General features: G+C 57.9%; 1 protein-coding gene across 2 annotated transcripts; it reads right to left on the bottom strand.

Annotated features, from left to right (window-relative positions):
- Window positions 1-13,036: 13,036 nt before the first annotated feature.
- INSYN1 (inhibitory synaptic factor 1) lies at window positions 13,037-25,202 on the bottom strand. 2 transcript variants are annotated; one of them, XM_044391975.2, is made up of 3 exons: window positions 22,977-23,065; window positions 19,762-20,025; window positions 13,037-13,833 (listed from the first exon to the last, which is right to left on the bottom strand). In XM_044391975.2, the coding sequence occupies exon 3, from the start codon at window positions 13,687-13,689 to the stop codon at window positions 13,111-13,113; it is 579 nt and encodes a 192-aa protein (XP_044247910.1). In that variant the 5' UTR covers window positions 13,690-13,833; window positions 19,762-20,025; window positions 22,977-23,065; the 3' UTR covers window positions 13,037-13,110. The 2 variants fall into 2 exon arrangements, with proteins under 2 accessions (XP_044247910.1, XP_026334261.1); XM_026478476.4 differs by lacking the exon at window positions 19,762-20,025 and adding an exon at window positions 24,124-25,202 and having other exon boundaries at window positions 13,049-13,833; window positions 22,977-23,703.
- Window positions 25,203-25,444: the final 242 nt, after the last annotated feature.

Here is a 25,444-nt window from a genome sequence, read left to right on the forward strand (position 1 = left end):
ATCACCCACAGGACAGGCTTCGTGGGGCCGCCTCACCTGCACTTACACGGTGTGAAAAGATAAGTCTGAGCAGATGGCACTGGGCTCAGTGCAGACAAAGGGGAGGGGACAGACAGGGTGGGGGAGGATGGCGATGGGGGTGGGGAGGACTGCTCATTGCTCGGCTGAAGATGGCAGTTGAAGGAGCCCCAGGTGCAAGAAAGAAGCAGCCACAGCCCCCTGGGTACCGGCATTGCAGATCAATGTAATCGCTTGGCCTGCAGATCGATCCTGCTTTCTCGGGGTTTAATTGGCTTGTTGGCTTTGGCTTGGGGGTGAGAAAGAAGCTCTTTCCCAAGGAGAGGAGCTGCATCGAGGCAGCCATGGCGGCTCCATATTGCTGCCCAACCCCACCAGCGGGATGATGGGGCAGCAGGCAGATACTGTTCTTACCCCCTTCCCAGGTCCCAGCCGGGGCTCTCCCTGCCTGCTGGAGTGGGGCCAGGCGAGCCAAGATGCTCCCGGGGGTGGTAGTCTGACCCTGTGCACCTGTTCTGGCTCTGCTGCTCCGGGTCTGACTTGGCCCTGGCTGGTGGGGGTGGGGTGGGAGGGGTGGGGGGGAGGGGGAAATGAAGGAGGAGGGGGAGGAGAGCAAAGGACAGCATCACAATCTGGGTACATCAGCCTGCCCAGGAAGGGACCCTGGGCCTCTTCTCCACTGTACTGTTGAGCTCAGAGGAGGGGAGCAATTGCCCAGCAACTGGGAGTGAAGCTCGGAGGAGAACCCAGGAGGCCCCTGCCCCCAGCTCAGTGCTGTGTCCATGGACTCTGTTATATAGCCCTATGGGGTTTGATCTGAGGACAGGAACATGGTATCTGAGCAGCCACCTCCTGCAAGGGGTGGGGCTGCCCAACAGAGTGGACTTCTCTTTGCAGCCCCCACAGGCCAGCCCCTCCGGAGGAGTCCACGTTTCATTGGTGGTGGTGACAGTGGCGGTGGCAGCCGAGACCTTTTGGGGCATCTCTCCTCCTGGCCTCAGCAGCTTCCTTTCCGCTCCTGTAGTTTTCCTAATAAACACCTTTAAAATATTTATGAAGGCAACTTCAATGAAGTAACACAACATTGCTTTAAAATGATTTTCTTCTTCTAATACGTAGCTTTGGCATGAGCTCCAAGTCCCAAGCTCCTGAGGGCAGGCCCATCAGGGTAAAGGGCTCTCCTTTAATGGGCTAAGCAGTGGGGATCCCTTCCCTCTCTTGGGGGACCCGACCTGGTGGCAGGTGTGGAGCTGTGACAGTTTGACAGGGTGCAAGGACCAGAATCTGGAACGTGGAGGAATGGGTCAAGGGAGGGAGGAGACCGGCAGAGGCTCTTGGGAGAACTACCAGGGAGGCGCCTGAATCCTCAGTTTCTCTGGAGCCATGGACAGTACGCCCGGGCTCTGCCGCTGGGGCTCTGAGAAGCCCAGAAGCCAGCAGCTAGTGCTCCTGGATCTGTGCTCTACTTTGCTGGAAGAGGTGACGGGTGCTGTGGGTTGGTGGGGTGGGGCCAGGGGTGCCTTGGGCCCTGAGCAGTTGGTGGCTGAGCTCAGCGACCCCCCAGCAGCCCCGGAGGGGGGGGAGATAGGATATCAACACCTCGTGTGCAGAGGTTGGGGATGGGACTCAGCAGCTGGCCTCCAGATTTGTCTGTCCGGCCTTCGAAACTCCAAGGGCCCCCCCGCCTGCCCTCCTTCTTGCACAGATCCCTGCGCTGCCCTCTCATGTCAGCTAGAATGGCACCTTGTGCAACCTCCCCTGGTACAGATGAGGACACGGATGCCCCTCCCCACGCCCCTCCCCTTCCCCAAGCTAAAGGGAAAACCTCTGTCCATATCTATCTGGAATGGAGGGGAGGCCCTGACGGAGAAATTTGGAGAGAAGGGTTCTATCCTCACCCTGTTCACACCCAGAAAAGTCTCTTTCTAACAAGAACTGTTTTCATCACCATCGCCTAAAGCGTGGAGCTGCTCTAATTACGTGTCAGGCTGGAATCTGACAGGAAGCATTTTAATTATTAATTTGAAGTGTGCTGAGTGTTGGGATGGAGGAGGGCCGGTTCCTTCAGCTCACGCACGCCCAGCTCCGTCTGTTGGGACCTCATTAGTGACACCGCAGGCCTTCCAGGCCTCTCCGCCGGGCCGAAGCCTCTTTCCTGCAAGGGCCGGCCCAGGGCCTGCACCTCCCACTGCTCTGCCATTCCTGACCCCTTGCTTGGCACAGCTCTTTCTGGTCTTCCTCGTTGACAGAGTCCTTCAGCACGGCGTCTGCAGTGCCCACTATGTAGATGGAGACTGGGGAGGGCGGCGGGGAGAGGCGCTGCCCTAGGTCACAGCTCATGACAGCTGCACGCAGGGCAGAAACTTCGGGTTTTCCAGTTGGAGCTCTTTAGTTCTTGCCTGCCCGTGGAGGCGGCCTTCTGCCAGGCTGTCCTTCCCCTGGTGTCTTATCTTCATCCTCACCTTACTGCTGGCACGCAGACTTTTCTTTGATCTGTTCCACTTTCAAGGACCATTTTCTGGCTCCATTCACACCCAGGCATGGGCGTAATCTTCTGGGGTCTGGGGCTGGACTGCTTGCCCTGTTCCGGGGAAGGTAGAGTCATGGCCTGCCACGGACCGGGGACATCCTCTGGCCTGCTGCTTCTCCGGCCCCCAGTGAAGGGAGACTGGTCCTCGGCTCACTGGTTCTCTTCTAGATCTGACCCTCCGCACTCTCCCGTGTATCAAGGCCTGATCCTCCTCTTTATGCAGCCTTTCCTTTCTGTTAGATTCCAGGCCGTGGTGGGATGGAGAGGTCCTGATCCACTAGGGGAGATAACATTTATACAAACGTGAAGTAGGAGGAGCTGTGGGGCCCAGAGGAAGGAGAAAGAAGCCCAGAGGAATTGGAGAAGGCTTCCCAAAGATGGTGATGTGTGAACTGTGTCTTGGAGGATACTTGGTATTTGAGTCATGGTTGGGTGCAGAAGCTACTGTATTTTAGGCAGAAAGAGGATGGATACAGGGTACTGGGTGTTTATAAAATCTTTGGAAGGGGTGAAGGAGCAGGCTTGAGGCTGGGTCTCCAGGAACGACTCCAAGAATACCACAGAACTGGCCAGCCAGCACGCTGCCATCTTGGCCACAATCAGAAAGGCATTGTGGTGGGCCGAATAGCCCACCAGATTCCCGGAACCTGTGAGCGTTACTTTATATGGCAAAGGGAGACTTTGTAGTTGTTATTAAGTGAAGAATCTTGAGAGGGAAAGATTATCCTGGATTATCCAGGTGGGCCCAATATAATCACAGGGGTCCTTCTATAAGAGGGAGGCAGGAAGCAGAGTCAGAAGGGGAATGGGAGGACAGAAGCAGAAGCTGGCTTGAAGATGGAGGAAGGGGCCATCAGCCAAGGAAAGCAAACAGCTTAGAAATGGATTCTCGTCCATGGCACCAGAAGGAAGGCAAGCCTGCTGACCTTGATTTTAGCCTAGTGAGATTGATTTTGGACTCCCGACCTCCAAAGCTGTAAGAGACTACGTCTGTGTTATTTTAAGCCTCTAAACTGTGGTAATCAGTTATGGTAACAAAAGAATATGGGGTGTGGGGGAGGAATCCTTGAAACCAGTGAGTTCAACGCTGCCATAGCGGGGTCCAGGGATCAGGGATCGTGCTGCCGCCTCTCCGCACCCTTGACTCTGAAGACTTGATGCTGAAATGCTCCTCCATTTGCACAACGGGGCTGCTGGCCGAAAACAGCCCAGAGCAGCCATAGACAGCCTCCAAATCTGCCTTCCGAGTCTTGTCAGAGTGCCTCTAATTGCTGGAACCTAGCTCACACACAGAGCCTCAGCTGCAAGGGGGCCTGAAAATGTCATTTTTAGCTTTCCAGCCACAGACGTCCAGCAAGGCCACTAGGAGGGGGTAGGAACGGGATGCCGAGTGTTGATCAAACATGCCAGCCAGTGGGGGATAATGAATGATGACAATGAGTAATATACCTCAAAACCTGTCTGTGGGCGTGCTCTGAAAGCCTCACCCCAGCCCATGCACGGGTGTCGTTGAACTGTCCCCTGTAATCTGAGGAAGCTCAGCTCTTTGCCCAAAGTCCCACAGCAAGCATGCGCCCAAGGCGGGCTCTGAACCCAGCTGTGCTCTATTTTAGAGCCCGAGTTCTAACCACTGCCCAGGACAGAGGAGAAGCAGGGTCAGTGCACGAGGGGAAACGGCCCCAAAGAACACAGAGGCATGAGGGAATCGGGCACTGGAGGGACTACAAGCCGCTCATCTCCCCTCCGTGAAAGCTGACTGGGTGGGATAGGCAAGGGGAGCTGAGGCCGGCAGGGACCAGGCCATGGAGGGACTCAATGTCCTGCTGTGTAATCCTAAAGGCCACCAGGAGCCACTGAAGTTTCCTCCTCCTCTTCTTCCTCCTTCCTTTCATAAGAGCTTGTAAAGTGGGAAGGTGGTAAATTGGTTTGCATTTTGTATGTAAAGAATGGCTTACACTAGCGATTGGAGAGCTGAGTCAGAAAGAATACACCGAACCCCAACCCTGGTCACACTCTGAGCCCCAACCCTGGTCACACTCTGAGCCCTACCTTTAAACTAGACTGAGTCCTATCTCTGGCCTCTTCCTGAGCCCTAACTCTGAATGTAGACTGAGCCTGTCCAGCAGCCGAGTCCTTATCTCGTCCAATTATCCCAGGAATGCCCCCGATCACTGGGGCACTCTGATGAAAGAACAGTTCACTCAATACAGCCGTTCTCTACTGCTGTGTCTGTGGCCTGGAGCTCACATCTTTAAAAAGCAGAGAAGTGTCATCTTCCTGGTGAAGGATGACTGGACAATGCTTGCTTTGCACCTGATGAATTGAGGAGAAACAGGGGCAGGAAGAGGCGGGGGAAGAGAGGAAAGTGAGTTTCTAGAACATTAAGCTGCTTTTTCCATAATGAAGGGAGCTCTCATTACAAACCTGGAGCTCCCTGATAAGAGGGGGGTGGGGGAGCACAGAGTGACAACACGGAGCTCGGTGTGCTCTGTGGGGCCTCTCGGAGGGGGCTCAGACCCTCGGCCTTCCCACAGCCACAGCCAGGTGGGCTCTTACTTAGTGGGGAGAGGTCTGAGGAGAGCAGGTAAGCAGGGCCAGCCCAGCCCAGCCTTCCCTGGTACCCACGGGCAGGGAACAGGCAGCACTGTGGCTGGAGGAGGCGAGAGGCTGCAAGTCGGAGAAGGCACCTTCCAGAGCTAGTGGTTTGGTGGAATAATTACAAGTCCTATCTGGCTTGGAGATCCCTCTGTGAAGAAGTAGGAAATCATCCTCCAGCCCTGTAACGATGCTCTGGATTAGAAAACAAACAAATCACAACGAAACTGGGTGAGAGCCTTGGCACTTGCCATGGAGGTCGGCCACCTCGGAGAGTGGGAGCATCAGGCAAAGTGCCCTTCTTGTCCCTTTGTTCCCCCCCCCAAGACCTGGCATGACGCCCCCTCCTCTTGGAAAGATTTTAGGTAGCATGGCCCCCACTCTGGATCTGGAAAGAGATTTGAACCACGTGGGCAAAGGAGGGCTGTTGAAGGCCCACATTATTCATGCAATGCGCGTTCACTGAGGACCTGTGCCAACTACAGCCAGCGTGAATTATTCCTGCCCTCAAGGCACTTGCAATCCATGGGAGCAGAGAGCTGTGCGGGGAAAATAAACCCCAGCGCAGCAGAGAGGGGAGGATCGAAGGAATGTTCTGGAAGCGGCCTGATGAAAGATGAACTGAGGGCAGGTGGGAGCAGCAGAGGCCTCGGACTTGCATCCCTGCAGTCACTGTAGATGACTGAGGACCTCCAGGGGAGGTGGGGGAGTGTGGGGACCGACGAGGGCCCGCCCCACTTGGGGGTGCTGGCTGCTCTGCTTCTGCTGGTCCCACGTGGGAGACCAGGCCAGGATTGTCAGGTCTTTTTTTTAAGACAATTTTTTAATAGGAAAATTGAGAGGATTTTTTCCCTCAAGAAACCTGAAATCTGTATTTTTATGTAAAATCCTCTTCAAAACAAGACAAAACTATGTGTAGGGAGCAAAAGAGCTCTTCAGGCCAGCAGTTTGCAACCTCTTCGTGAGATGAAGAGAAATGCCCAGGGACACTGGGCAGTGAGTGGATCAGAGGGGCCTGAGGGGGTTGTCTCTGAGTAGAGAAGTTCTCTGAGCGCCCCCTCCAGGGCAGGAGGTCCTCCTGCAGCTTCCCCTATCTGGGCCCAGCCTCCAGCCTGAGCCCAAGGAACTCTTCTGAAGAAACCAGAGGGAAGGGCCTGAATAGGGCTTTCATTTGAGGAAGGCAGGAACCCGAGGGAGACCCAGATGCTGAGTGGGCAAGACTGTATTCCATGTCTGGGGCCCACCCTGAAAGATCCCTCCTCTTGCCTACGTCAGATCTGGGGTAAAGCCAATCCTGAGAGGTGCAGCCCCTCATTCTCAGGCTCCAGGGACACCGCAGCGCGCCGCCCATGAAAGGAGCCTTAGGCTGAGCGCCCCTGGGCCTTGTTCTAGAGCCGTCTCCTCACCAGGCTGACCTCTTGCTTCATGCTCCTGCCTCCTTTCCCAGAGCCCTCCTGTTGCCCCCCACCCCATGCCTCCGGGATCATAGGCTGCACCCAACCGTCTTCGCCCCACACAGGCCAAACGCTAGGCTCATCACTCCTGGGACTCATCATTTCTTGTTAGTTTTATGGATTTAACTCTCCACTCTCACCCGGGTTGAGATACAGCTCCTCCCAACACTGTCCCTGGAGCTAGCGGTCAGTCGTGGGGGCTAGGGGGAGAGAAGGTGCTGGAGTTCTGTCCTGTCCCCTGCACTCCGGGGTCACCAGTGAACTTCTTCCTTTCCCCACCTCTCCAAAGTGGACTTAGCCTCACAACCTCCCTTGGGACCCTTTCCATAATCAGTGTCCTGCTTGGCTCCATCCCCACAAAAGTCCCCTAGGAAGGCCCTACCATTGACCATGGAGAGTCCCCACAAAAGTCAGGGTCCCTGGGCCTTTTCCCACTCTTCCTCTACAGGCTGTGGCCTGTAGCGACCCCTGCCCCGTGCGGCCTTCTTGACGGTGGAGGATGGGTGGGGTAGAGCGAACGGCAGGTGAGCTGGCGCCTGGAGCCTTGGGTTCTATGGCATTGGTAAGATGGCGGGTGGCAGGGAGGACGTCCTGCAGGGCCTGCAGCGCTGTGTGGTTGCCTGCAGCGCGAAGCTCCTGCCCTCTGCATGTTGCAGCCGGAATAGGAGAGAGAGGGAGCAGGCTGCACGGGGCACTGAGAGCCTCAGGCTGGTGTGTGAGCCTGAGTGTTCCTGGCAGGGAGTCACAGCCGGTCAGCCATGGTGCCTGGGCGTGGACAGCATTGGCCTGAGGGCACCCACCTCGGTCTCCTCGGCTGGCTCAGCAAGGCTGGTAAAGTGGGAGAGGTGGGTGTTGACAGCAGCCGCGCTCCTCCGTGTAGCTGGCTTTCAGGGCCGGCAGGTGGGCAGAGTCAGGTCTCATCAGGATCTCGGCTAGTTCACCTGGAAGGGGGCAGTGTGGCCCCCGCGTCCCAACCCCCGCCCTGATGGGGGAAAGGAAGGTTCGGTGAGAACGCCTTGTAGGAGGGCTCTTTAACCTGGTAAGATACCAATGACTTTCGAGGGCTTTAGCTTATCTGTTTTACTTCCCAATGTGCTAATGAAGCTCTGTGCTTAGCCATTCATTAAAGCTGCTCCCTGTCCTGAGAGCCTCTCCTGCCTGATGCTTTCCCGAGCTCTCTTAATTCTAGTCTCCCAGCCCTGGACTAGACCGGAAAGCTGGATTCCTTCCCCTGCAGTCAGGGGGATGCGGTGGCTCTGAGGAGGGCGATGAGACTCTTAAGTCCCCTGCTGCTGGTGCTCCCATATTTCCCAAGTGGCGCCAACTGGGGGCACCCTCTGCTGTAGCGAGGTCTCTCTCTGCTGCCTGCTGAACGGCCACCGCAGCCATCTTCGTAAAGTTCCGCCGGCCCCAAATGCCCTTGGCCCCCCCTTCCAGCTGCCCAAGTTCTACTCCACTGCAAATGCATTCCATTTCAAGCCCCTCCTCCTCCCAGAAGCCTTTCCCACACAGAAATGCCCTAAGAAATGCCAGTTCAGCCCAGATCAGAAAGGGGTGGGCATGGATGTGGCTGAGGGCCTCGTCTTCCAGGCTCTGCTGGAGATATGAGAAGGGGAAAGGTCACTTTGGACCTGGAGCTATTTTCTGCTGGTCATCCCATCAGTGCCCCAGACCCACCGGGAACCGGGGCCGGGGGGAGGGTTCTCAGAGTCCTGCCTACTGCTCCCAGAGGCCTGAGGGGCAGAGCTGAAGGAGGCACGGCCTGAGCTCTGGTGAGCACTGATCAGCGGTACCAAGGGAAATCTGTGCTCTGGTAAAGTCTCTACTTGCAGGGGTTCTGGGTGCCCTGAAGCATGCGGGAGGCATGAAGTCTCGATCCAGATCCTGTTTCTGCACTTAGGAGCTGGTGATTTGGGACAGGATACCCTACCTCTCTGGGTCTCAGTTTTCTCATCTGTAAAATGGTAACAGTCTCAGTTACTTGAGGGGCGTTGTAGAGTAGGTGAGATGATCGGCACATGGTGTCTAACACACCAAAGAGAATGTATTCCATTAACAGTGTCTCTTACAGAGTATGAACAATACTAGCAACGTCAAGTCCCCGGCCCCTCGATTTCTGACTGTATTTGAACAAATTCCTTGTGTGTTCATTTGCGTCCTCATCCGTAAAGCGAAGATTGTGTGTCATCCATGTGTTCAATAAATAATTACGGAGCAACTCATGACGTGCTGGGCATTACTAAACCCGTCATTTACTGTTAGTTCCAAGAGGCGGCCCAGTGCCTGGCATATACCAGGTGGTCAATAACTGTCCGTTTTCTTACGGAAGTCACAGCGGGACGGCGGGAGATAGAGGGGTTGGCACAGAGGAAGGGGACTCAGGAGGGGGAGGGCGGAAGCCTGGGCCCGCCTCACATTCCCAGCTTCCTTCCCACTCTTTCCCCCTTCCGTCAATACAGCCTCACTTTGCCTCCAAGGAGCGGGGAGGGGGGCGGACGGAATGGTGCTGGGGTCTCTCAATAGTTTTCTGTCCTTTCTGCCCCTTGGTCCCATCAGACCGCTGTGTAGACTAGATCACCTGTCCATTGCCTATAAAATGGAGATAGCGGTGCCTCTTTATTCTCAGACACTGGGGACACTGCCACGGTGCCCTCCTCATTCAGAGTGGTCTCCTCCCCAGGCTGTTCTGCTGCCTCCTGCTCCTAGCTTCTCTCCCAGGGACCACAGTCTGCACCCAACGTCCCCTCTGGCTCCTTAGCACTGAAGCCCCACACCCTTGCCTTTTGACCTCACCAGCCCCCAGCCACACCAGGCCAGATACTCACAGGGGAGTTGTGTGTATGCGTGTGCATAAGCAGCGTGAGACCTGACACACGTGAGGTGTACAATAAAATGTGATTGAGTGAATCCACAGTGGATGCCCCCTCTGCAAATGGGGCTCAGTCATTCAATCAACAAACATTTATCCAACTCATAATCCATTTGGTGCCAAGCTCTGCATCAAGGGCCATGGCATCAACGTCACCACTAGCCAAGCTCTCCAAAGACTGTCATTCAGAGGTGTCCTGCTCCCAACACCACCCCATCACCCCCAGGCCACCTGACTCTCGGGCCCCCAGCCCCCTCCCTCACTCCCAGAGACCAGAACACTGGCTCCACCACGGATTTTGGCTCCAGCAGATGTTGGGCTGCCAAGTCACTGAGTCTGGGGTCGAATCCTGGTGCCGTCACTCACCCCATGACCTTAGGAAAGTTATTTAACTTCTCAGAGCTTCATTGCTCTCACCTGGAAAATAGGCATGCATCCAATTGCTTATCCCGTATTTGCTGTGAGGAATAAATGAGATAGGCATATGTTTAGCACACGGGCCTGCGCAGAGCACACGCTCCACGAGCGTGAGCTGTTCTTGATGGTTATGACTCCTCTCTGTCACAAGCCCGCCTCCCTCCCCCTCTGCCACTGCACCGTTTGGCACAAGCCTGAGCACACAGTAGGAGGTCAGTGAAATAAGATTTCCCGGAAACGGGGAGATCTGATGGACACGCTGGGTGAGGAGAGCCAGGAAGTGCCAGAGGTTTGAAGAGGGGGAGGGAAGAGCAGTGAGGGGCTGCCCACGGACGAGCAGGCCAGTCTGGGGGAAGGTCTCAGGGTTGGCCATGTCTGTCTGAAGGTCAGGGAGCCTGTGACTCAAGCCGTGCATTCCGAACCACGAGAGACTGTGACTCTGGGAAACAAACTGAGGACTTCAGAGGGGAGGGGGTGGGGGAATGGGATAGGCCGGTGATGGGTAGTAAGGAGGGCACGTATTGCATGGTGCACTGGGTGTTATACGCAAGTAATGAATCATGGAACTTTGCATCAGAAACCAGGGATGTACTGTATGGTGACTACCATAACATAATAAAAAATTTTTATAAAAAAAATAAAGAAGAAGAAGCGGTGCATTCCACGGCTCAACAGCTCTCATGGCCACAGTTCTTTCCCTGGGTGGCCACGTTCTGCGTTTCAAGTCATAAGTAAGCCACGGGGATCCCGCGCCAGTGTGCGGGAGGCCCACCCTGGGTGTGGCATAATTACAAGAAGAGTCAATTACTTCTTTGGCCTTCCAGAACCTCTGCCCGTTTTCCTCTTCCAGGTCCCCCTTGCACCTTTCGCCCATTTGAGGCAAGTAGCCAGGTGGTGAGGCAGGGAACAGCTGACAGATGTCAGCCATGCCCACATGGAATCCCAGAGCCAGGTGCGTGGCTGGGTGCATGGGGGTTTCTGGGAGAGGACAGTGCCTTGCCCAGGGTTCTCCTGGAGATCTCTGGCTCTGGGCCTCCGTTTCTTCCTCGGTGACATGGGGACCATTCTGTAGGTTTCTTTTCCCTGACTGTTGTAAAGACCAGAGGCTGTAGGTCTAGAAACAATCCTGCCATTGGAGTGGAAAAACAAGCCAGGGGGGGTAGAAGTGGATGTCTGCCCTCAGACCTAGACTGTGATCAGACAGGGCAGGCCCCAGCAGGCCCCTTCCTTCAGGGAGCCCCTGGCATCCATCCTCCGAGGCACGTCCTGTCGTTGAATTGCCTGAGAGTGGCCTGGGGCTGACAGAGGGGCTCAGACCCCTGGCTCTCAGGCCAGGCCCTGGGCAGAGTAAGCACCACCGACCCCACCCATGGATTTCCACTCGGAAAAAAGCTAGCTCTTTTGACCTCTGACCTCAGCCCAGGCCTGAGGGGAGATCCCCACACTGCAGTCCACACACCCCGGCCCTGCCCATATCATGCTGATAGCATCACTGGCCTGAGACCGGCCTGCGCCATCTCTCCGTCTCCCCACTGCTGGGACTCAGGCAGGGGCAGAGGCCCCTCCCAACGGGTCCTGGGGGGCTACAAGTCTGCCTTAATTGAAATGTGCAGCAGGGAGGCCCCTGAGGAGCGATGTCCTTGTCATGCCACGGCCACCACCTCCCTGCTCTGAGTGAGGGGCGGCAGATTGAGCTGCAGCGATCTCTGGGTCTCAAACTGCCGTGGGGGGCACAAAGCAAAGCAGTGACCCAGGGATGGCTCCCAGTTGATGGAAGTGGCTTCTTTCCCCGCCCCCCTCAATGCTCCTCACCCTGGGAAACCCCGGAATCCAGCTTGGGGACACATTGACCACAGTGCCCATCCAGTGCCTTGGTGCTTACCAAGCACTTTCCCATTTCCTAGCTTGTCAAAGCCCCACAGCAGCGGTGAGGTAGGTGAAGGCTATAAGCCCCATTTTATAGACGAGGTAGACAGGCTCAGAGAGGCAAAAGGACTTGCTCAAGGTCACGCAGCTGCTAGATAGCAAAGCCAGGTGCAGCCTGGGAACCACACACGTGAGAGGCCGGGTGGCACAGGCTCTGTGGCTTTCCGTGCTCTAAAACCCTCGGTACAGTCGCGGCATAGAGACTCGCTCAGGTGAGCGGTGATTATGATTATTATCTTAAGGACATCCGGATGCTGTCCCTGTGGACGCCACACCCCAGATGGAGCCTTGTTACCCGTAGGGTCCCATCTTGTCTCTGTTGGTGGCATTTGAGACCTGTTAAAGTGGGCTCGGGGTCCTTGTGTGAAGAAGCAGGGGCAGCGGAAGGCCCTCGGATCCCTCTCTGGTCTGCTTGCCGGGAGGAGGAGTTCGGGAGCCTGCCTTCAGCCCTGGTTCTCAGCCCCCCAGGGGCTGCTGCCTGCTTTCTCACATGGGCCTCGGGTCTGCAATGGGCCAAGTCAGGTCCTGTCCTGAGTCTTCTATCCCTAGAGGACAAAGCTGAGGATGGGGGCTGGAAGGATGGGGGGCGGTCGAGTCTCTCCAAACAAGACTTTGCCCAGCCTAGCCTGGGTCTCCAGGGTCTGGGGAAGCCCAACTCCCCAGCATGGAGGCCTGCCCCATGGGAGCAGCTTGCTTGCTCCATCTCTGTGTCCTGGGGGACCCTGAGATGGAAGGGGGTGTGGGGTGAGGTTGTGTATCTCCAGGTCAGTTTGCCTTTGGGAAGGAGAGGCAAAAGTCTGCCTTGGAGTAGAAAGCATGGCAGGGAGTGGATGTCAGTGATCCTGGGCCCAGATGGGATGACACCACCCCAAGGCCCTCAGTCCTGCAGTCTGACCAATGGTTAGCCCTGGCCTTAGGCACCGCTCCTCGTGAGCTGGCCACCTGCTGATAAATCCCCTCCAGGACAGGGTCCAGGCCAGCAGCCACACTCCACCACTATGCTCAGGGGCCAGCAAGAGGAATCCCAGGTCAGGCCTCTCCCACCTAATTTACATACTTTTGGACACCCCTTTCAGGAGCCCAGCGATGAGAAGGAAGGGTGGGCGGTTCTGGCCACACCTCTGGGACCTAGATGGTGAGAAGGTGTCTCTGTGTCTAAGATGAGCTCCGTGAAAGCTCTGGGTCCTTCGGGGCTAGATCCTTAGCATTTTAAAATTTTATTATGACTGCGTTTGTTTAAATATATATATATATATTTATAGCTCTATGTGCCCACCGCCCCCCAGGCCCCTCCCCAGCCCCTAGTTTTTCCCCTTGGCTTTCTGTTTGGCAGCCGTGTAGGGCAGCAACGTCTGAGTGCTCTTGTCTGACACCGTCTGGGTGCTGCTGTTCCTTGTGACCCTTCGGGTCTGCTCAGGGGCCAAGGTGGGGCCTGAGCGGTGGCTGGTCAATGGAGAGCGCCTTGGCTTGTAGGGAGCTGGGGAGGGCTTGACGGGGCCCACATGGGCCTCTGGACGGGGCGGCTCTGGGGAAAGGCCCCCCTCCTCCTCTGCCCCCTCCTCCTCGCCGTCCCCTTCCTCATCGTCACAGCACAGAGCGTGGTAGAGCACTTTGTCGCTGAACCGCACCCTCTCGCGCGTGCCTGGAGTCCGCTGGGGCAGCTGACCCTTTGCAGGGCCAGCAGCGAAGGCTTCCTCACTGGAGGAGTCCGGGGTCTCCACCCGTGGCCCATTGGGGATGGGCGTGCCACCATTCATGAGCCGGTAGTCAGGGCCAGCCCCTGGCCGGGTCAACTCGGGGCCGTCCACGGAGTCTGAGGGGGTGGATGCGTCCAGGAAGGAGCAGAACTCCCAGCTGTCCGAAAGGATGTCGGCTGTCATGAAGTCCAGGTGCCCCAGGTCGAAGGGGCCACCCACGCCCGCCTTGTCACTGCTGGAGGTGCTGCTCACAGTGGCCGTGGTCCAGTCGTCTGGCTCCAGTTCAAAGTCAAAGTCCGAGGTGAGCTTATCGATCTGGCTCACCACCTGGCCAGGGAAGGAGAGAGGAGTGAGGGGGTCTAGCATCACGTGGGCGTGAGCGTGCCCCCGTCCCACCCTGCTAGATGCCTGGCTGATGACCCCAGAGGACGGTTATAGGTTTGTCTGCCTGCTGAGGGCCCATGTTGGACCAGGGTGAGCACAGCTGGTTTGGGCCATTTCCCCATTTCCTACTCCTCAGTCCCTCCTTCCAGCCCTGCACCCTATCCACCCCACATCGCTCTACCCCAAAGCCAGCCGCTGATCTGGGCACAGCCCTGGTGCTCAGAGCTCCGTCTTCCCTGGATCGAGAGGCCATTTAGAGAGGGCTGACATTCCAGCAAGGCCACTCAGTGGAGAGATGAGCAGACCACGCTCGTTTGGAGAGGAAGTGATACGGGGTCACCATGAGGAAGGCTCTGCCAGGCTTTCCAAAGCATGCTGGGCCAGCCCGTGCTGCTGGTCAGCAACTGTCCCCATGGGTCTCCACCACCGCACCCTCACAAACCCTGGAGCCTCCTCCCTCCTTCCGTTCCCTGCCCCCTGTTGAGTGGAGATCAACCGTGGCTCCTTGGGGAAGGAATAAGACAAGTGTCATTTGGTAAGCATTAAGGAAACCCCCCATCCCAGGCCCAGAGCTGCACCCCGCCCACCCCACATGAAGGGACATCCTGCCTCTATACAGGTGGCCTGCCTCAGGACGCCCCCTCGCCTAGGCCCTGCAGCACAGAAATCGGGGATGAAGACAGTGCGGGGAAAAGGGACACCTCATCAGAGGTGTTGGGAGAGGACCAAGTAAGAGAATGAGAAATGATTCTGACCAAAACCAAAACCAAAACCAGCAAAACAACAACAATAGCCAAGCAGAGGGACCAAGAGACCCAAGGACAGGACATACACAGTGAGTCACCAAGCCCAGGATCCAACTCCAGGCACCTCTCTGGTGCTTCTTCCCCGGGGTCAGAGCAGTCAGTTAGTGAATTAGCTAAGGGAGTCCCTAGTCTAACAAACTTTTATGAGGTTCACAGCTGTCCAGGGATGTGCTAGGTCTTCCGTGAGGGGTGGGGTGGGGAGTGCCCCGAAGTGCAGGACGGAAGCAAGGCCAAAACCCATGGGCCAAGAGGCATTTGGGCCAGTGGGAAGTGTACTTGGGCAGGGGTGGGGGGGGGGGGTCTGACAGTGACAGGGTCGGTCATTTTCCCTCTGAGGCTCAATTTCTCAATCTGCAAATGGGGACTTTGGGCGAATGGTTTATTTCCAAGCTTCCTTCCACCTCGGAGATTCTAGGACTCTGTGTTTATAGGGATGACCTGAGAAGCTGTTTTGGGGTGTCCATGCCTAGGGATGCCACTCCCCACGGCCCCAGTCTCCAGGGGTGGCGGGGACACTTGGCTGAAGCCTGCAGAAGTGGGGGACTCAGGACACTTGGGTTCCAGATTCAACTTAGATGTTGTTCTGTGTATCTTTGAGCAAGTCCCATAACCTCTCTGGATCTCGACCATGTGAGTATGACGACCCCAGCCCTGCCGTCCTCACCAGACTTCATGAGGAACAATGAGAAGGGCAGTGAAAAGTCTCCGTGGGCCACTGGTGAGAAAAGTGACATCATCTCCCATCTCTGAGCACCTACTAAGTGTCAGGCTTTCCACCCATGAGATCAGCATCTCCTGGGCTTCTAGAAGATGCGCCAAAGGCACGAGTAACTGGGGGGAGCTGTGTTTCCCACCCCCTCCCCCTGCTCCCCTGCAAGACTGCACACCACCGTGAGGTGCTGCTGTCATTTCTGGGCTTGGGCAGGCAATGTGGACAGGGCTCCTCTCTCCAATCTGGCCACCCCTTCTTATGCACCCCACCCCCGAGTGACTCCCCCCTCCCCCAGAGAAGCTTGCATCTCCCAGAAGCCCTTGCTCAACCTAAGCCCCACTTGAGAGAGGGGAGCCTTGGTCCAGGTCAGGGGGCTCTCACACTGGGGTGCACCAGCCCACTCCCCAGAGTTTCTGATTCAGTAAGTCCCGGGTGGGGGGGGGTGGGGCTTGAGAAGGTGCATATCCAACGTGCTTCCAGGTGCTACTCCAGGGACATACTTTGAGAACCACTGGCCTGGGGCCTAGGCTTTAAGCCGGTCAAGACATAGAACCTCAGGGCATTGCCAGCCTGAGGGGAGGCCCTGAGTCTCTGGGGCAGCCACACCCTCAAAGGAGACTCCCCTGACCAAGTTGAGCCTGAGTCCGGGGCTGCAGAAGCGTGGGGACACAGCTAATAGCAATCTGCTTGAGTGACTGGCTGTGACCACACAGGGCTGGCTGAGGCCAGGCCAGTCCCAGAAGCGGAGCTCCTCATGCCCTGTGAGGAAGGTCCGGGTGCACAGGGCAGAATCCTAAAGCCGTCAGGCCTGGACACGCTCCTTCCCACCCAAGAAGTCCTGCTGCCACCTGCTCAGATAACCTTCCCGTTCAGGCCCTTTCCCTTCTCCATTAGAGTGCCCTTCTCTGGTTTCATCCTGAGGGTGTGGAGGGACGGGACAGAGGGAGGCTAGGGGTCAAACCCCAAGCAGGCCACGTCTCGGCTAAGGAGCTTGAGGCAGGTGACTTTCCCTCTCCAAGTCTCGGTTTCCTCCCCTGTAAAATGGGGTGACACTCCTCTCCTCACCAAGGTGACGGGGACTAACTAGATATGGATGTGGCTTAAACTGCAGAATCATCATAGCCAAGCACTTAAGAACCTTAAGGGCTCTGGAGTCAGACTTAGGGTCCAACCCTGGGCCTCACTGCTGACTGGCTGTGTGACCTTAGCCAACTTACCCAGCGTCCCTGTGCCTAACTGTCTTCATGACGGGGAATTCCAGTTGTACCTACTTCATAGGGCTGTTGTGAGGATTTAACGACATGACGTACAGGAAGCAGGGAAAACAATACCCACTGTGCGCCAGTGGGCGCTAATATGTGGCCAGGCCCCTGGCACCCGGCCCAAGAGCTGATGGGAGTCAGTTCCTCACCAATGGAATGACATTCTGAGGGGGATGTTTCCAGTCCCTGTGGCGGAATAATGGTACATACTGGGCATTTCAAATCCCAGCACATGGGTGGCACTCACGTTCCCTAAAGTAGGTCTGTCTCCAGACAGAGCAGAAGGAAGCAGAAGAGGTTCCAGAAGCCAGGCGGTAATGAAGCTGAAAGGCGAATCTGGCCCCGACCATTAGGGACAGGCACACCCACTGACGAATGACATCAGTGAGCATCAGAAAGGGGAGTGATGTGCCAAGCGTACCCAGACTGTAGGCAGGGCTCCCGTCCCTCATTCCATGGGGCCAGTGGGGATGGCAGAGGGCAGGCAGGCCCCACCTTACCTGCCTGTCTGCTTGGATGCCTCGAAATCTGTGATCTCTCTCAGAGATTTAATAATCATTTTGCCTGCATGTCATTTGAGATTGTCTTGGAGTGCAGGGAAATAATTATATGTACAGGAGGAAAGAGAGGGGGAGAGAGAGAATGGAGAGAGAAATGACAACATAAAAATCACAGAATCCTAAAACCTCAAAGCCAGAGAGACTGGAGACGCTGCTGACTTTACCCCTCTCACTGTGCTTGCTGATGGGGAAACTAAGGCAAGGCCCCGACACTGGATGGAGTGGAGCTGAGACCACACATCAAGAGTCCAGGCACCTTAAGAACAAGAAATGCCTGGTCTAGAGGGGAAGGGCAGGGCTGAGGGCTGTTCCAGGCCCCATCCCGAGGGTATCCCCTAGTGCGGTCCTGCTCACAGCCTCAGCTCCCTCACCTGGACCACTGTCCCCTTCTGGTGGCAGCTTCCTGTCCAGTTGTTACCACATTCAAGGTACTTGGTAATCAGCCAACAGGACCACATCACCCCTCTGCTTCCAGCACTTCCCTGCTCCCCAAACTCCTGAGCCTCTCAAACACAAACCCTTACCAACTCTGGCCATGGGTCCTTTGCTCTCCAGCAGGCAGCCACCACCCTGCCAGGCCTGGCTCCTCACCAGCCCTACCCATTCCACCGAGCCCGCTTCTGCCTCTGGGCCTCACCTGGAGTGCTCCCTCCTTTGCTACTCATCCATTTTACTTCCAGAGGGAAGTCTTCTGTGATGCTCCATCGAGGACTGGCTCCCTATAATAGGCTCTCAAGGTATTCTGTGCCTTCCCTAAAAATATTTTCCAATATTTATCACTGCTACACTTTTATGTGCATAGATGTCATATGATTGATGTCTCCCCACTAGACAGTAAGCCCCACGAGGGGTAGGACTGGGAACGGCTTGCCGACCACAGCACCCCCAGTTTGGCACAGGGATTGGCACACTCTTTGCAAATACAGCCACTGGATGAGTGGATGAGTTGAGACAGAGGGCTTATAAAAACTGCTGGGGGCTTCTTTCCTGAGAAGGAGTTCCACAGTCCTATCTCGCCTGTCCCAGGCCTCCCTCCAGCCCTGGCTGAGCCCCCACTCCAAGGAAAACACATCTGTATTCCTTAAGGCCCCAAAGCCAGGACTGAGGACCCAGGAGTCCCAGAACTGGTATCTCCCTCACCTCTGGCCCCTTCACCTCACTCGACAGCCGCTACCTCCTCCCCTCCCTCCCAGCTCCCCAGACAGCTGGTTACATAACTGGGGATCTGCATTATTTATGACCACTGATTATTTTTTAATTCTGTGATTATGTTATTTATTGTCTTCCTGGGGGGCTGTGGAGCTGGGGAGGGGGGAGAGAGTTGACTGTGATTCATGACTCTCATCCTGCAATTTGGCCTAATTGGCCAGGGAGCTTCGTGAATCTGTCCAAAGGAGGAGAATGCAAAGGGAAAAGGGAGGAAAGGAAGGTGAGAAAAAAAAAAATAATAAGGAGAAAAACTCCGCACAATTCTTGCTGAGCTGCGGGTGATGGAGCTGACCCACTTTGGCACAGCTCCGTGGTCCCCAGCCTCTCCTGCCCCAGCTGCTTCCTGGCTGGGCCACATTCGTCTCGTGCCCGCACGGCCCCTGGCTCTCCAGGCCACCCCATACGCAGCCCCTTGCCCAGGGGACCGCACAACACAACTGTCAGAGGGCCTGCTCCCCGTAACAGTCAGATGGGGGGGACGGACCCTCCACAGCCACCCGAGGTGGGCAGCTGTACCCAGTTACGTCCCACCCACGGTGAACTCCCCATGCTGAGTGACATCTTGGGGAAGAAGACGAGGAGGCCAAGTAACTGCTTAAGGTAAGCTCAAGGGCAAGGATGAGGGCCTTTACTCCTGCCCTTGGGGCCCCCCAGCTGGTGGGGAACCGGGAGAGCATCGCGGAGGCAGATTCCCACCCAGAATCACAAGCAGGAGGTTTCTGGAGAGCGTGCAGGGTTCTCACTGAGGGTATATCTGCATTTCACACCATGGCCTGCAAGGCTCTGTGTGGTCGGACTCCCTGCTCTCTCTTTGACCTTTCTTCCTGCTTTCCTCCTCCTGGTTCACCCCACTCCAGCTGCCCTGGCTTCCTTGCTGATCCCGAACATGCCAAGTACACTTCCCCACTTCCTCCTCACGACCCTTCACTAGCTGCTCCCATCGCCCAGAAGGCTCTGCTCCTAGATATCTCTTCATCTTGTACCCTCTTTCCCTTTGGGTCTCTGTTCAAAAGGCATCTTACAGGAGACCCCGTCCCCCCATCACTGTCAGTCTCTGCCCCTTCCCGTTCTGGTGGGAGAGGGTGGCGCTGTCTACTGTGGGAGGTGCTGAAGCGTGCCAGCCAGGAGGCCAGGGGCCTGGCTCTGACCGCTCTGATCATGGCTACGAAGCTCACAGGACTCCAAAAGAACAGGGCCACACACGGAGCAAGGAGCAGGCCAGTGCAAGAACGTCTCATTAATAACATCTAAAAGATGCGGAGCTATTTTGTGTTCGTCTCTGTGCTAAGTACTTTATATATGGTATGACATTTAATTCTTACAACAAGCCTGGGGCTGGTCGCGGAGGCATAAGCTTCAGTATCCTCATTTGCCAGAAAACGGAAGCCCAGAAAGGTGTAGTAACTTGACCAAGTTCACACAGCTAGGCAGGGGGCGGGGCTTGGATTTGAACCAGAGACCTCTGGCGGCAAGAGCCCGCGCTCTCAGCCTCTGGGCTGTGCTGCATCTCTGAGTGAAGATGCAGAGTTTTGCGGAGCTTCGAGAGCCTGCTGGGCCTGGCCTGGCAGCCTGGAGTACTGGGGAACCTAGGAGAATGAGCGCTAATTAATGATCGACCGTCACATCCCTCCGCAGCAGTTTTAGCTTTCAAAGCACTTTCGCATTCATCACCTCACTTAGTCCATTAAGGTACTTTCCCCACCCGAGGGACAGAACTTGCTTCCTATCACATGGGGAGCCCTGTGAGAGCTGCAGCAAGGGCTTGGGAGGGCGGGGGGAGATATGGGAGAGGGAACGCCAAAACCTTTCCAGCTGTGAATGCTAGCCCCCCCTTACCACATGCCAAGCCCCAGAGAAATCCTCGGAAGAGCACTCTGAGATGGGAATGATCAGCATCCCCATTGCAGAGATGAATAGACTGAGGCTCAGGGGCTTGGGGAGGAAGCGCTTTAGTATCTCTCGTCTTTCTATGCATTTCAGGTTGTATGCTCAAGAGGGAAAGGAGAGTTGGCCATGAGCAGTGGTGTGTAGGGCTAGGGGAGTGGAGCAGCAGCAGGAGGACGGTGCTGCTCCTTCCATCGCGCATCCTGCGCTCTCCCCTGGCAGTCTTGCACGGGAATCTCATCTTCGCATCTAAGGGTTTTGCTCTCCTGAGATGAGAACCCAGCTCAGCGAGCCCTGAGCTGGTGGTGTCCGGGGAAGGGGGTATCATGAGCAAACAAGTACCTGCCTTCACTCTCTCGACCTTGGGTCTACTCACGCCCCCGGTGGAAAAATGCCACACAAAGGGACTGACAAGAGCCAGGGAGCTCCAGCTTTAGAAGCCCCGTTGGAGAATCAAGAGCCAAGATCACAGGTTCCAGGGAACAGAGAGCTGCGACCCCTTACCCCAAACCAAGGCCTGGTACTCCCACTGGGCAACCCCATTCCTGACAAATCCCATCCCACAGGAAGTCAGCGATGGTGTCTCCTCTTCTGCCTGGGCCTCCCAGAGCCTCACCTGCCTTCCCCAGCCCTCGCTTCTGCCCATCACCCCATGTCCAGACCCTGCCTGGGGGGTGGGGGAGTTCTGAGGCCTGCCACCCTCCCAGCTGGGTGCCATTGGCAGCGGGCAGGCAGTGGCATACGGGGTAGATGCTGGTTGCCGTAGCAACCTGCCAAAGTCTTGGGGGGAGGCACGTGGCCTCCAGGGTGTATAGGGGGAGGGAGCCCATCTCTCTGTCCTGGCTCAGGCCTTTGGGCTGCACAGCCTGTGAACCTGAAGTTCTGCTGTTCGAGACATGGGGATGGCTGAGGGTATGTGCTGAGAAGGGAGAGAGAAAACATCTAAAAGATCTGCAAATACATCCTAGCGCTTCTGATCTCGCTGCCTTGGCCCCAGCAGGGCCCCCACCCCCCCGCCCAGAGCATCATGGCATGAGCGTAAGATCGCATCTCTAGAAGGCCCCTGTCAAAATGCAGAAAGGTCACCTGCCAGCCCACCTGCTCTAGCCTCAGAAGAGGCAACAGGAGCCTGAGTTCTAGTTAGTTCTGCCCCGGTAGGCTGTGTGATCTTGGATAAGCGCCTAGCCCTCTCTGGGCCTCAGTTTCTTCAAACCGAAAATGGACAGGGCTGGTATGGATGACCTGTGAGAGGTCTCTAAGTTCTGGATGGCTATGCCTGGGGGGACAGGGAGGTGAATCTTGGAAGGTACTCAGTTGAGAGCAGATTCTGTGCTGTATGATTTCCTGGCCTAGAGTCAATCCTGGCTCTTTTCTGGGTGGGCTCTTTTCTGGCATAGGTCCCATGCCCATGCCCAAGACTGAGACTCTGGATGGTTCCCATGGCCCTGATGGACCCACAGAGCATCTAGAAAAAGACGGAGTGGGGAGGGACAAAGGGGGGTTGTAGTCCTTTGGACCAATGAGGTTGGGGGAGGAGGGGTTGCTCAGGCCTTTGACCACAAGGCTGATTCTGGGCCCAGTGGCTGTCCCGCCCCCCCCTCAGTTCATGTCCCAGCCTCTCCACAACCCCTCTGCTCTGGATACAAGCTCCCTTCAAACATCTCCCGCTCCTTGGTTCTCAGGCCAGGCTGGAGTTGGCACCCACCATCACCTCCTCTCCTCAATCCTCCTGGAGACCCATCCTCCTGCACAGCTGGCTGGGGAAAGCAGGAACCCATAACTCCCGTTAAATCACTCTCTCTGCCGTCTCTGCAGGGGCCCTGGTTACAGGGAGTTGAAATTTGCCTAAAGCCCACCTGGCTGGCATAATGGTACCCAGTGGGCAAATTCAGGCCAGCGGCTCAGAACGCTGGTCATGCATTTTGGGCTTGAACGCAGCCCAGGGGGGCGGGGCTGAGGACATGTGTACCTCATTACCCCAGCGATGTGGGAAGCAGTAATTAAACCGGGCTCCACTTAGAGAGACAGAGAGGGACACACGTCCCAGGATCTCCTACCACCCCCCCGCTGCCCAGCCCAGCCCAGTGTACACAGGAACTCTGGTATCCATTAGCAGCCCCCTGGACGCATTCCCACCTCCGGGCAGGGAGGCCATAGCTGGCTTCAACTTTTCCAGGATCAAGGGTTCTGAGCAGCTGTGTAATTTCTGGAGAATGCTCTGAGATGGGCCTCCTCGATAGGCCCATCAAGGCCCTCCCAGAGCAACTTCTGAGCAGGTCAGAGTCTGGGAGGCAGATGGCAGGGTCAGAAGCCAGCTTGGGCCCCAGAAGAGTGTCTCCCACTAAGAGGCTACGGTGGGATTTAGTCTATATTTGTCTCCTTGGCAGCCCCGAGTGCTAAGCACAGAACCGTGGGCCCACAACATGCTGCCCAAGCCAACTCTGCCACACTGGGGCCCCTATAGTCCTCGAGTGTGCTGAGATTTCTAGCAAAGCGGATTTGGGGGAAAGGAGAACAAGGAAAAGGAAGTACGCAGCAAAGTGACAAGTGTGCACACGGCTTCGAGTACACACACACTGAAACACATATGTGAGTGTGTCTTTGTGCCAGGCCCAGGAAAACTGGTTTGGGGTCTGTCTGGCCCCTCACTCACCTCCCTTAGCTCCTTGGCCACCTCCTTGAGTTCCTGCAGGATGCCCTCGAGCTGCCCGATGACCATTTTCATGCGCTGTCGAATCCGCTCCCGCTGGCCACCACTGCTGGGGTCGTCACTGGGCTGCCCGAGGTCCGGGGTGCCCCGAATGTTCATCCTTTACCACGTCGCTGCAGGCCTGCCCATATTCCCCCCAGCCGGGCACACACTGCGTCTGCCTCCACGGAGCCCCCCTCGGCCAGGCAGAGCTCCACATCTTAACGGCCCCCCAGCCCACCCTGGCCCTGGGTGGCCCTCACCCAGCCCCTGCCCCCTGCCACCCCGTCTCCTCTGCCTCTGGGTGGGGAATGGGACACCCAGAGGAAGACAGCGTCTGACAGAGGGGGTCAAGGTGAGGACACAGGAGGACAGGGGGAGGGGCCCTGGGTCTCAGGAGTGGCCTCCAGGACTTGAAGTGCCTGTGCCTGTGCTGAGCTGATCTCTGGCTGAGCCTGGATACAGAGGCAGGGGGATGACTCTGCAGGGACTAAGGGTAAGAGATGCCCTTGGGATGGGGAAAGGCAACAGTAATCCCTCACAACTCCGAGGCAGTTGCAAAGGCAGAGGTCTCCGGGTGCAACTGACACCTGCAGAGGGACGGTGGCTGGGGTCTTCCAGATGTGGATGTGGAGGGGGCTCCAGACGTGGGCAGCTCTGAAAAGGGAGCTGGACGGAGAAGGGCAGCCCCCTGCAGAGAGAGCAAGCCTGGCGTCAGCCCTCCCAGGCTGCAGCACCAGCCGGCAATGCCGCTGCCTCCCTCCTCTCTCCAGCTTGCACCCTTCGTCGCTGGGGATTTTTTTTTTTTTTCTTTGTGGGGAGGGATGGTGGAGGGCACATCTACAGCACAGCCCTTCCTCTAGAAGGAAATGAAGGAGCCCCTGCTTTAAAGGCAGAAGTCCTCAGCCTGCTACGGGGCACCCTGCCCCAGCTCCCCCAACCCCCCGTGCCTCCACCCCCCCAGCCAGGCCTGGTCCCGCTGGTTCGCGAGAGGGCCTCTCCAGTCGTCTGTCCTCCCTCCCAGTGCCCCCAGGGTGCCCTCACTCCCAGCGGACCCTCCCTTCCCCAGCCCCGCCTTCCCTCTGAACCCCCGCTCTGCTCCCGGACTCACCAATGGTGGGGGCACCGGTCTTCCTTCCCAGCAGCGTCGGGGGCCAAGCCCCAAGAGGAGGTTGGGGGGCCCCCAAGGCTCCCTAGGGCGGGCTTCTCTCTCTGGACCCTTCGGCCCCTGGCCTCAGGGAGGTCCTCAGAGCCGCCACCCGAGACATCTGGACGGTGGGAGGGGGCGGGGCCTCCGCGCTCCAAGGAAGGGGGCAGGAAAAATCTCCCCCAACCCCCGCCGTGCTCCGGGTCGGGAACCAGCGAGGGTCCGGCGGGCTCGTGGCTCCGAGGCCACAGGTGACCCGGGCGCAGGGCGACCAAGGCGACGCCGGGCCGGTCCCAGCGCGTGAGCCAAAGTCGGAGGGATCGGAGGGCGCGGGGATCCCCTCAGCCCACGCCCGGCATCCCCCGGGCTCGGCACAGTCCGGGATTCGCTCTGTCCAGTCCAGATCGGCCGGCTCCGGGCGCCGCCGGGGTCTGCCTGCCCTGCCCGGAGTGAGCGGGCGCCGCTGGGCGCCCGGGGCGCGCTCAGCCCGGACCCAGAAGGTCCGCGCTCCGGCACCCCCGGCGTCCGGAGCGGCAGCGAGGGTCTGCTGAGCCCGACTCGGCTCTCCGCCGGCTGCGAGAACGCTCCCACCGCTCAGTCCGCGGTCGGAAAGGTCCGGAAGCCTCCGGGCCCCGGGGGGAGGGGCGGCGGCGGCCGCGGGGACCGAGTCCTCGCCGGGCCCTGCAGAGAGGGCGCGAGGCAGGGGGCTCGGCCGGGCTGGGTTCGGCGGCCGGGGCGCGGGCGGGAGCGGCGCCGGGCGGAGCAGAGGAGGCGAGGAGAGCGAGAGGAGGAGGAGGCGAGGCGCAGGGAAGGGAGGGGAGGGGGCGCGCGGCCGGCCGGGCCGGGCCCGGGCGCACGGGGCTCGCAGCCTCCGCTTCGCTCCCACCGCCCCCCGCCCGCTCCCGCTCGGCTCGCCGCCTCGCCAGCACCCGGGCGCCGGGTCGCAGCCGGTGGGGCAGACCGGCGCGGGGTCGGGGCTGGGCCTCCCTCCGCTACCTCGCCCTGCCCTGCCCCGCCGGGGCTCCGCGGGCCTGGGCCCGCTCCCCGAGAGCCGCGCCGCCGCGCCGCCCGCGCCCCGGCCGCCCCCGGCCCGCCCCGCCGCCCCCCGCCGGACTGGCCGCCCGGGCGGGCGCTGGCTCCCTCAAAGGCCGCCCGGCTCGCTAGGCTCCGCTCGCTCGGCGCTGTCAGAGAAGGGGCCGGCCCCGCGCGCCGGGAGGGAGCTTTTAAAGCGACACACACGCCACCCAGCGCCGAGCGCCGAGCGCGCGAGCCGGGGGTCTTAGCG

Source organism: Ursus arctos, unplaced genomic scaffold, assembly GCF_023065955.2.
Source record: "Ursus arctos isolate Adak ecotype North America unplaced genomic scaffold, UrsArc2.0 scaffold_28, whole genome shotgun sequence".
Classification (NCBI taxonomy): domain Eukaryota; kingdom Metazoa; phylum Chordata; class Mammalia; order Carnivora; family Ursidae; genus Ursus; species Ursus arctos.